This window comes from Equus asinus, chromosome 13, assembly GCF_041296235.1.
Source record: "Equus asinus isolate D_3611 breed Donkey chromosome 13, EquAss-T2T_v2, whole genome shotgun sequence".
Lineage (NCBI taxonomy): Eukaryota > Metazoa > Chordata > Mammalia > Perissodactyla > Equidae > Equus > Equus asinus.
This window is the reverse complement of record NC_091802.1, coordinates 43,561,706-43,572,751: the sequence shown is the minus strand read 5'-3', so window position 1 is coordinate 43,572,751 and position 11,046 is coordinate 43,561,706. Positions and strand designations below refer to the sequence as shown.

General features: G+C 42.9%; 1 protein-coding gene across 1 annotated transcript in view; it reads left to right on the top strand.

Annotated features, from left to right (window-relative positions):
* Positions 1-27: 27 nt before the first annotated feature.
* The window catches only part of EFTUD2 (elongation factor Tu GTP binding domain containing 2), a 38,973-nt gene continuing 27,954 nt past the window's right edge, over positions 28-11,046 (top strand). The window contains exons 1-2 of the mRNA XM_014849386.3: positions 28-161; positions 2,973-3,081. Of these exons, the coding sequence (XP_014704872.2) occupies positions 2,977-3,081 (105 nt within the window). The 5' untranslated portion in view covers positions 28-161; positions 2,973-2,976. The remainder of the gene's footprint in view (positions 162-2,972; positions 3,082-11,046) is intronic.

The window sequence follows — 11,046 nt, the reverse complement described above, 5'->3', positions numbered from 1 at the left end:
TCCTCCGAGCTGGTCCTCAGGCAGAGGGCTGTCCGGGGCAGAAACGCGACCACGGCGTCTGCGGGGTCCTTCCGGACAGCGGGCGCATACGGTGGCGCGGCGTGGGGCGGAAGCGAGGTCTCCCGCGGCGGACTTGGAACTTTTGGCTGAGCAGGCGGCAGGTGGGCTGGTGTTGGTCGATGGCATGGGAGGTGGGATGGGAGATTAAATAATGTCCGATCTGAAAGAGACATTATATGCTTGGGGCGTGCAGCAGGAAAGAGAAGGAAAGACCTCCCCCACCCGTACCCCTCCGCCCCCCACAGCTAAACACACACGTACCTCGATTCTGGGATTCCCTCGATATCGTCCATTCGTAAAAACCCTTCCCTGGGCAGGGATCGTGCTCTCACTGTTCAGTCCCCTCTCACTCCCTCTTTCGTCTGTGCCGCCTTCACCCCTTACCTACCAAGCTCCCTCCGTCCTTACTCTCTATTCCATTGAGAGCCTGCATCATAGCGGGAAGCTGCAGTAAGGTTTGGTACCGAAAGTCACTAGTTTTGTGCAACTGTGGACAAGTCAACTCTCTTCTCATTCGTTTAACACATACTTATTAAGGTCCTTTTTTGTACCAGGCGCTGTTCTAAGTGAACAAAACAAAATCCTTGCTTAAATTGTAGTCGGAGAGATGACACTAAACACATGAATCTGTCAGCTAGGGATAAATGATAACAGGAATAATAAAACAGTGAAAGTGGGGTTGGGGAGTGTGTGTATGGCAGACTTTTTGAGTGACAAGGGAGGTTTCTCAGAAGGTAACATTCTAGTAGAAACCTGAGTGAAATGAAGGAACAAGGTATAAATATCCAAGGGAAGAGCATTTCGGAAGAGAATAGCAAGTGCAATGGCCTTGTAGCAGAAATGAGCTTGTTCCGTAAACAGCCTTCTATAAAAATTTCTGCAGTCCCTTCACAGGGGTCGTGGGAGAGTGAAATGAGCACAGATATGATAGTTCTTTGGAAGTGAAAAGACTCTCTATGCGTATGGAAGTTTCCATAATAATTTACACTTAATTACTTGTCCTTGGAGCTCTTGATTCTCTATTTTATCTAGAGTGAGCACTCAGCAGGTGGTATTGAGGGAAATGGAAGGATTAGCCTATACAAGGAATATCAGTATCTCAAAATTAAACATTCCATTCAGTCAACATTTATCCAGTTCCTACTTATGCATGGTGCTGTCTTGGGCATTGGCAAGTGGGCAAAAGGAACACAGGGTTCCTGTATTCAAGAATGGCCAAAAAATAATGCTAGCTAATGTTTATTGAGCCTGGGACTGTGTAAATTCTGTACACAGACCATTTTGTTTAATTCTCATAACTTTGTATGTGATGGGGGTTATTCACTCCATTTTCCAGTTGAGGAAACAGGTTTGGAGAGGTGAAGTAACTTACCTGAAGTTACATGGTTATTAAGGACAAAGTTAGGGTTCAGATCTAGGTCTTCCAACCCCAGAGCCTTAACCCTTAACTCGTGCTCTCGTCTATTGCTTATTACTTAGAAGCTGTAGGGTTTGTTAGTGAGGGCAGTTAGTACAGTTAACTGACATTCAAGACAGAATGAAATGCTGATAAAGGTGCAAAAGGTTATAGCAGCATAGGAGAGTAAGAAATTGATCTAGGAAAGCTTGAAGGAAGTGTCATTTGAACTGTTACTTTGAATAGAATTTCAATAATTGAAATGGAGAAAGCCCACAAAATAATTATTAATTAGAAAAAGAAAACAAGGAACTTTACAATGGAAAAGCCTGGTAGATATCATCATAATCAATTGATTAAGTTGACATCATCACTGATAGGACAAATTGAAAGCATGTACCACCTGATAGGAGATGCACTAGAAAGAACACAGCATCGCTTCCGGGATATTCCTGCCACAAATGCATAACCTGAATCTCGTCATGAGGCAACATCAGACAACTCAAATTAAGGGATGTTCTACAAACTCACTGGCCTGTAATCTTCAAAAGTGTCAAGTCATACAAGTCAAGGGAATACTGAGGAACTGTTCCAGTTTGAAAGAGACTAAAGACATGACAACTTAGTGCAAACATGTAATCCTAGATTCGATCCTTTGCTGTGCAGGACGTTATTGGAACACTTTGTGAAAGTTCAGTGGGAATCTGTGATTTAGGGGGTAGTGATGTGTCAACATTAATTTTCTGATTTTGGTGGTTGTATTGTGGTTATGTAGGAGAATGTCCTTCATTATAGGGCTCAAATGCACTAAAGCAGTGGTTGGCAGACTTTTTCTGTTAAGGGCCATTTAGTAAGTATTTTAGGCTTTGTGAGCCATGTGGGCTCAGTTGCAACTACTCAACTCTGCTGTGACAGCGTGAAAGCAGCCAGACAATATAAATGAATAAGCATGGCTACATTCCAATAAGGCTGGTTTTATAAATCCTGAAATTTGAGTTTCATGTAATTAATTAACATGTATCATGAAATATTATTTTGATTTTTTTCCAACTATTTAAAAATGTAAAAGGCATTCTTACCTTGGGGGCTGTAGGAAAACAGGTGACAGGCCAGATTTGGCCATAAGCCATAGTTTGCTGACACCTGAGTGTCAGCACTAGAGTATTAGGGGATAGGTGAGGCAATGTGTCAGCAACCTATTCTGAAATAACTTAGGAAAAAAGAAAATTATTTGAACTATTTTCGCAACTTTCTAATATTAAATTATTTTGAAATTAAAATTGTCTTAGTATTAAAAAAAGAAGTGAGAGAAGACTATGTAAACAGAGCCAATGAGTAGAACACTGCAGGGGGCAGGAGGCACAGGGCTTTGAGGGGATCAGTCAGTAGGTTCGTGTAACTGGAGAGGAGATGCGTGAAGGGAGATGGTCAACTGTAAGTCTGCAAAGGTGGGGCCCTGTTGTGGAGGCCTTCATTCCCTTGCCAGAACCTAACTTCTCTTCTCCTTCAATTTCAGCATCATGGATACTGACTTGTATGATGAGTTTGGGAATTATATTGGGCCAGAGCTTGACTCTGATGAAGATGATGATGAATTGGGCAGAGAGACCAAAGATCTTGATGAGGTAAAACAAATATATTGGTTTTTTTAATCTCTTTTTTAAGAAAGCAAAGTACTGAATCCTTTGTGCTCCCATAATACCTGTGTACATCTCTAACACTGCCCTTTTTATAGTATGACTTATTGGGATCTTATACTTCCCCTAAGAAAGCCTAGTTACTAAAGTTCTAAAAGGGAATATAAGTGGGGTGGTTTTATAATCTGAGCTCTAGTTCATCTGGTGGTAGCTCTTCTTCCTTGTGTCTGAAACGCCTTGTGATCATCATGAATAATCCAACTTAGAAAAGGTAGTCAGCTTTTCTGAGTGCAGCTGTACTGGGAACCCCCTCATAGGCTCAGGTTTTGAAAGATGAATAAAAATAATAGAAAGGGAAGGTGCAGATTCCTATGACTCCCCTTCAGGGGAGCTATGGGAGATGAAGTCCAGAATGGTCTGAGGCTCGCAAAAGACAAGACACCAAAGGTGGCTTTTATGTTTTAGCAATGTTCAGAACGAGATGAACAAGATGGATCCACTGCTCATCAGTGGAGGTTTGATGTTAACAGGACAGCAAGAAAGCAGAACAGAATTCCTGGCTGCCGTTTGTCTTCTCCATCAGGGAAAGTGTCCTTCAAACTAGAAAAAATAGAGTAAACACTGGAAAAAGAAAATGGGGGCCTGGCCCCGTCACTGAGTGGTTAAGTTCGCGCGCTCCGCTACAGGGGCCCAGTGTTTCATTGGTTCGAATCCTGGGCGCGGACATGGCAGTGCTCATCAAGCCATGCTGAGGCAGCGTCCCCAATGCCACAACTAGAGGGACCCACAATGAAGAATATACAACTATGTACCGGGGGGGGCTTTGGGGAGAAAAAGGAAAAAAAAAAAATAAAATCTTTAAAAAAAATAAAGAAAGAAAAGAAAATGGAAGTCCTATAGGTGAGGTGAAAAGAGAGCATCTTGCAGCTTTAGGTGCCTTCAAGTCTCCAGGCCCAGATACATTGTATCCTGGGTGGGGTGGTCAGGGAGACCTTGCAGAGGCAAACTGAGAGCCACTGTAGTCATCTTTAAGAAACTGGGTGGTGGCAGTGATGCTAGAAAGTGAATCAGGCAATTCATCCTACTTTTCGAAGATGGAGCTAAGGTGCTGCCTTTCAGAAACTACAGACTAGTATGTGTGATATGCATCCATGGAAGAAATTTTAAAACAGCTGACTGTTGAACTCTTAGTAAGCTTGTATGAATTTCAATTAAATTTTCTCTTGATAAAATTACTAGATTGAGACATAGGTCAGGGGTATGCTGTGGATATTGAGTATCTTCATTTGGGCAAGGTATTTGAAGTCTTTTTATTTTTCTAATAAACCAGTTTTTTTCTTTTTAGAAAGATTATTTTATTTTATTTTTTTTAAGGATTGGCACCTGGGCTAACAACTGTTGCCAATCTTTTTTTTTTTTTTTTTCCCTGCTTTATTTCCCAAACCCCCCCGGTACATAGTTGTATATCTTAGTTGCAGGTCCTTCTAGTTGTGGAATGTGGGACGCCGCCTCAACGTGGCCTGACGAGCGGTGCCATGTCCGCACCCAGGATCCGAACTCTGGGCCGCCGCAGCAGAGCCTGCGCGCTTAACCACTCGGCCACGGAGCCGGCCCCTAGAAAGATTATTTTAAAGAGAGATTTTTCATTATGAAAGCAATTGATGAATACATTCTCATTCAAACCAAATAGATAGAAAGTCTTCCTTGGTCCTCATTCCATTTCGCTCCCCTTCCCAAAGTAACCACTGTAACTCATGATTTCTTTGTGGAAAGAATATGGGCTGGGTCATAATACAATTAGGAGAGGTCCCAGCTGATTGAACAGTGGGACCCAAAGAGTGTAGATTAGTGGATCACTGCCAGAGCTCTTGTGACATGCCCTAGGCATCACTCCTTTTCACGTCCTTTTCAACCTTTTTGTCAATGACTTAGGTGAAGATAGAGAAGAGAGGTTTATAAAATTTGCACATGACGTAAGCTAATATATTAGATGACAGAATCTAAATTCAGTGATCCTGACAAACTTGAATTCCAGGCTAAATAAAGCCCAAGAATTAATTCATTAAGTATTTATAGAGCACTTACTATTTGCAAGGAATCATGATTCAGAGAGAACCAAGGCATTATTCCTGCCCTCCAGGAACCTACTGCTTATTGGAAGATGAAGAACAAAAATACATACAATATGAAACAGGGAAGAGCAAGTGCCATTTAAGTGCTGTTAACTTATATCCATAGCAATAGTGTATAAGGAGGGGTCGTTCCTGACTGGGATGACCAAGAAACCTATCTGAGGAATTCGCATTCGAAGTAGACCTGAAGAATGGGTAGGCCTCTCCAGAGACAGAGTAGAGGGTTAGTGATTGTCTAGGTTGGGGACATGGAACTGGGGGGTGATGGCTAAAGGGGACAGAGTTACTTTTGAGGGTGATAAAAATGATCTAAAATTGATTGTGGTGATGGTTACACAACTCTGAATACCAAAAACCACTGAATTGTGCATTTAAAATGGGTGAATTTTGTGGAAGGTAAGTTATATCTCACTAAAGCAGTTAAAAAAATACTGAAAAAAAAGGAATGGTTAGGTGATGTATGAGCATTTTCACCTCAGTACAGAGGGTTGGGTTAATTAGACTCCAGTTCACACTCCTCAGTATTATTGCTTGTGCAAGGCTCTGTTCTTATTTAATTAATTCCTTTTTATCTCATTCTCGTACCTGTTACCATAGTAAATGTTCTAATGTGTGTATGCTTCTTTTCATTTGTATGAGTTGTAGAATGTGGATAGTTGCATCGTGTGTGTGTATTTTTAATTTAAGTAAATGGTAGCGTATTATCTGCATCATTTAGTTTCTGGCTTTTGCCATTCAGCATGTGATGAGTGATGCATTTCAGGATCCATCTCTGTCTCTGTATATCCATCTAGTCTGTGCATCTGCTTGTTGTTCAGTTCTCCCTGGTGTATGTTACTCTCTTAGTGATGATCACCCAGGTTACCTGCCACCAACCTTCCCTCACCACGAATAATACTGCAATGGATATTCTTAGATATATCCCTTTATATACTAACTGAAAATTTCTTTCCGTTAAATTCCTGAAAACAGAGTTGCTGATCATAGGATTGTATATATACTAGATGTGTTTATACATAGTTAATGTGTTTATACTAAGGATTGCCACATTGCTCTTCAGCATGGCTGCACTGGTCCATACTCCTTCCGGCAGAATGAGAGTTCCTATAGCCTCCTAGTCCACATGGGATGCATAGATTTTGTTTTAAAAACTTTTATTTCCTGGGGAAGATTCGCCCTGAGCTAACATCTGTGTCCAATCTTCCTCTATTTTGTATGTGAGCCGCCGCCACAGCATGGCCACTGACAAGTGGTGTAGGTCTGTGCCTGGGAACCAAACCCAGACTGCCAAAGCAGAGCACTCTGAACCTAACCATTAGGCCACTGGGGCTGCCCTTAAAACACTTTTTGTTGAGGTATATAACAGTAAAGAGATGCATAGGATTTTGATCATGGAGACAGGAAAGAAGGAAGGACATTTTAGAGAGAAGGAGCCTGGTGAGCAGGGGCCCAGAGGTTGTGTGTTAAGATGAAATGATTCTCCTCCTGATTGCCATTGCCGAAGCACAGTCCCTGGAGGATGGCTGTAGGTGTGAAGCAGAGGAGGTGGGCCAGAGTCCCTTTAGTGAAAGGAGGGAGAAGAGGCCTGAAGACCAGCCAGGAGTTCATCACAACAGAAGGATGTAGAGATATAGAGCTGGGCCACTGTTTGAATGTAGGAAGAAGGAGAATGAGGGGTGCTGAGATGACCAGAGGAACACTGGTGATTAGCAGACAAAAGGAAATGATAAAAAGATGCTGGTTTAGTTTTGTTTTAGACTTGTCAAGTTTCAGCTACTGTTAGGATACTCAGGTAGAAATAACTACAGGTTGTTGGAAATTATTACTTAAAATCCTATAATTATATTAAAAATACATTCAGCAGGATGGGGCAGGAGGAAACTGGCTTGATATCTATTTTGGAGCCACCACCACTAGGATGTGTATGGCTGCCAAAAGAGCTAATGTAATCTTGGGTCACATTGATGGGGTGTAAAGATGGTAAGAGGTAGCCAGTCAGCTCCCCGTTGGAGGGTTTTCTGTTGTTTTTGAGAAAGAAGTTGACGTGTTGGAATTTGTGTGAAGCAAAACAAGCTCCTGCCACTTCATCTACCCGCCCCCTGCATCTGTGCCACGCGCCTTCCCTCCTGTTCTTATGAGTGCTTTGTTCATGTTTCTGTCTACTAGAAACTAGACCCCATCCCTTCTCACCTCCTCCGCACGTTCACCCCAGCAGCTCTGCCTCTCTCTCCTGCAGCATCAGGTTTCCCTCTCTACTTGATCATCCCCCTCAGCATTCAGACGTGCTGCTATTTCCTCTTCAAATCTTCTCTTGACCCCACATCCCCCTTCAGTTGCCTCCCATTTCCCTGTTGCTGAATGCAGTACATCTCAAAAGAGTTGTTGATAGTTGCTGACTCTGAATCCTCTGCTCCGGTTTTCTCTCACACCCACTTCTGTCCTTTTGCCTCTCCCATTACCCAGAGACTGCTTTTGCCAAAGTCACCACTGACCTGCCCTAGACCCAGTCCTTATCTTACTTGACCTGTCTGCAGCATCTGACCCAGCTGATCACTCCCTCCTTAAAATACTCTGTTCTTTGGCTTCCAAGGAACCCCTGGGGTTTTCTTTCTCACTGGCCATTCCTTCTCAGTCTTCACTGCTGGTTCCTCCTCACTCCCTGACCTCTGAATGTCAACAGACCCCAAGGCTCTATTCCTTATACCTTTCTCTATCTACACTCACTCCCCGCTGATCTCATCTAGTCTCAGATACCTTCTATTCACTGAGGACTCTCAAATTTCTATCTCCAACCTGGACCTTTCTCTTGAGCTTCAGGTTTGTTGTTGAACTTCCTAGTTGGCATCTCTACTTGAAGTCTAATAGGGCATCTCAAGCTTAGCATATGTGAGACCTAAACACTGAGCTTCCCCGGCCCCTGTCCCCTTACTCTCACTGCCAACCTGCTCTTACAGTCTTCCTCATCTCAGTAAAGACAATGCCATTCCCCACTTGCTTGGGTCAGAAACCTTGCCTCTTTCCTTTTTTTCCCCACACCTACTTTCAGTTCATTGGAATTTTTTTTTGAAGAAGATGATTAGCCCTGAGCTAACATCTGCTGCCAATCCTCCTCTTTTTGCTGAGGAAGACTGGCCCTGAGCTAATATCTGTGCCCATCTTCCTCTACTTTATATATAGGACACCTGCCACAGTGTGCTTTGCCAAGCGGTGCCATGTCCACACCCAGGATCTGAACCGGCGAACCCTGGGCCGCCAAAGTGGATACGTGTGCACTTAACCTCTACACCACTGGGCTGGCCCCCTGGAGTACATTTTTGACTCTATCTTCAGAATATATCCAGAATCAAGCCTCTTCTCACCACCTTCGCAGCTACCACTTTGGTCCAGGCCACCATCACTGCCATCTCTTTCCTGAATTACTGCAGTAGCCTCCTAAGTAATCCCCTCCTCCTAATATATTCTTAGTATGGGAACAGGAGTGATTCTTTTAAAACAAAAGTCTGATCATATCACTCCTCTGCTCAGAGCCCCTGGAGCAGGGTTTCTCAGCCTTGGTACCATTGACATTTGGGGCCAGGTAATTCTTTGTTGTGGGAACTGTCTTGTGCTTTGTAAGATATTTAGCAGCATCCCTGACTTCTACCCACTAGATCACACACAGGTATACCCAGTTGTGACAACCAAAAATGTCTGCAGATGTTGCCAAATGGTCTCTGTGAGGCAAAATTGCCCCTGGTTAAGAACCCCTGCCGTAGAGTAAAAGTCAAGTGATATTGCTTAGAATGATCCACAAGATCCTATGTGATCACCTCCTATGTGATCTCAGTTTATACTGTCCCCATCATTTACTCTCACCGCACTGGTGTCCTGGTTAATCCTCTTGGTTCACGGCCTTTGCATTTGCTTTTTCAGCCAACTAGAGTGCTCTTCCCCAGCTACTTGTAGAGCTTACTCTCTCTTCCTTAATTTTTGCTCAAATGCCATCACCTCTTTTTTTGTTGTTGCTGTATTACCAATACCTAGAACAGTGCCTGGCACGTAGGAAGTCCTCAATAAGTATTTGTTGAGTGAATGAATAAACCAGCATGTTTTGAAACATAAAGGATGATATAGTAGCCACTTTAATTATTTGAAGGACTTTTTAGCAGAAGAGGGCATTGCTTTGTTCAGTTTTGTTTATGATCATGGGTTAATTTAAAAGGTGGTGGATTTGAAGTCATTTACAAAGACTAACTTTCTAGCTGTGTTTTCCAATGGGGAAATGGGCTGTCTTGGGAGTGAGTGCCATGTTATTGGAAATATTCAACAGGGGCAGGAATGTGTAGAAAGAATTCCTTCATTCAACAGGGTCTGCCGTGTGACAGGCACCGTGCAGTGCACTGAGGACACAGAGACGAATAGTACTTAAAGAATTCGCATCAGATGGGATTCCTAATGTGTGAGAAATTATAGAACAGTGTCCAGAAAAGTGCCTGCCTGTGGTAGGTGCTCATTAAATGTGACCTCCCCTCCAACTCCACAGTGTGTTGCGCTCTCATGTGCTACCCATGTGAACGCGTTGAGAAGGCATTTCTGAAGGGCGGAAATACCTATCCAAGCCTTGAAGTATGCATACCCTTTGGCCCAGCAGTTTTGCTTCTGCACTTTATCCTAAAGAAATAATGAGTGGTATTCACAAAGATAGGTATATAAAAAATGGTTTATTGCAGTGGTGTTTATAGTGTTAGAAATTAGAAGAAATCACTTCTGTGTGAGAAAATAGGGAATTGGTTAAGTAAATTGTGGTGTGTGGTAGACCACATAGTCATCAAAAAGTGTAGGGTATAAATATATGTATTGTTGGTTTTTCTTTTTTTGCTTGTGTTGTCTAATTACTTGTGTATTAGAAAAAAGCAGGGTATAGAGGCTGGCCCCGTGGCCTAGTGGTTAAGTTCGGTGTGGACCTATACCACTTGTCAGTGGTCATTTTGTGGTGGCAACCCATATACAAAATAGAGGAAGATTGGTGCAGATGTTAGCTCAGGGCTCATCTTCCTCAGCAAAAAGAAAAAAGCAGATTAGGGGCCGGCCTGGTGGCACAGCAGTTAAGTGCACATGTTCCGCTTTGGCGGCCCGTGGTTCACTGGTTTGGATCCCGGGTGCAGACGTGGCACCGCTTGGCAAGCCATGCTGTGGTAGGATTCCCACATATAAAAAGTAGAGGAAGATGAGCATGGATGTTAGCTCAGGGCCAGTCTTCCTCAGAAAAAAGAGGCGAATTGGTAGCAGTTAGCTCAGGGCTAATCTTCCTCAAAAAAAAAAAAAAAGGCAGGTTATAAAGTTATTTTTTAACAGTTTTATTGAGATATAATTCATATACCATACAATTCACCCATTTAACATGTACATTTCACTGGCTTTTAGGATATTCACGGAGTGATGCAACCATCACAATCAATTTTAGAACACAGTTGTACATCACTTAATGACATTTTGGTCAGCAATGGACTGCATCTATGATAGTGGTCCCATGAGATTAATACCATATAGGGGCCAGCCTGGTGGCACAGCAGTTAAGTTTTCACTTTCCTCTTTGGCGGTCTGGGGTTTGCTGGTTCAGATCCCAAGTGCAGACCTATGCACTGCTTGTCAAGCCATGCTGTGGCAGGTATCCCACATATAAAGTAGAGGAAGATGGGCACAGATGTTAGCTGAGGGCCAGTCTTCCTCAGCAAAAAGAGGAGGATTGGTGGCAGATGTTAGCTCAGGGCTAATCTTCCTCAAAAAAAAAAAAGAGTACCATATAGCCTAGGTGTGTATAGGCTATACCATCTAGGTTTGT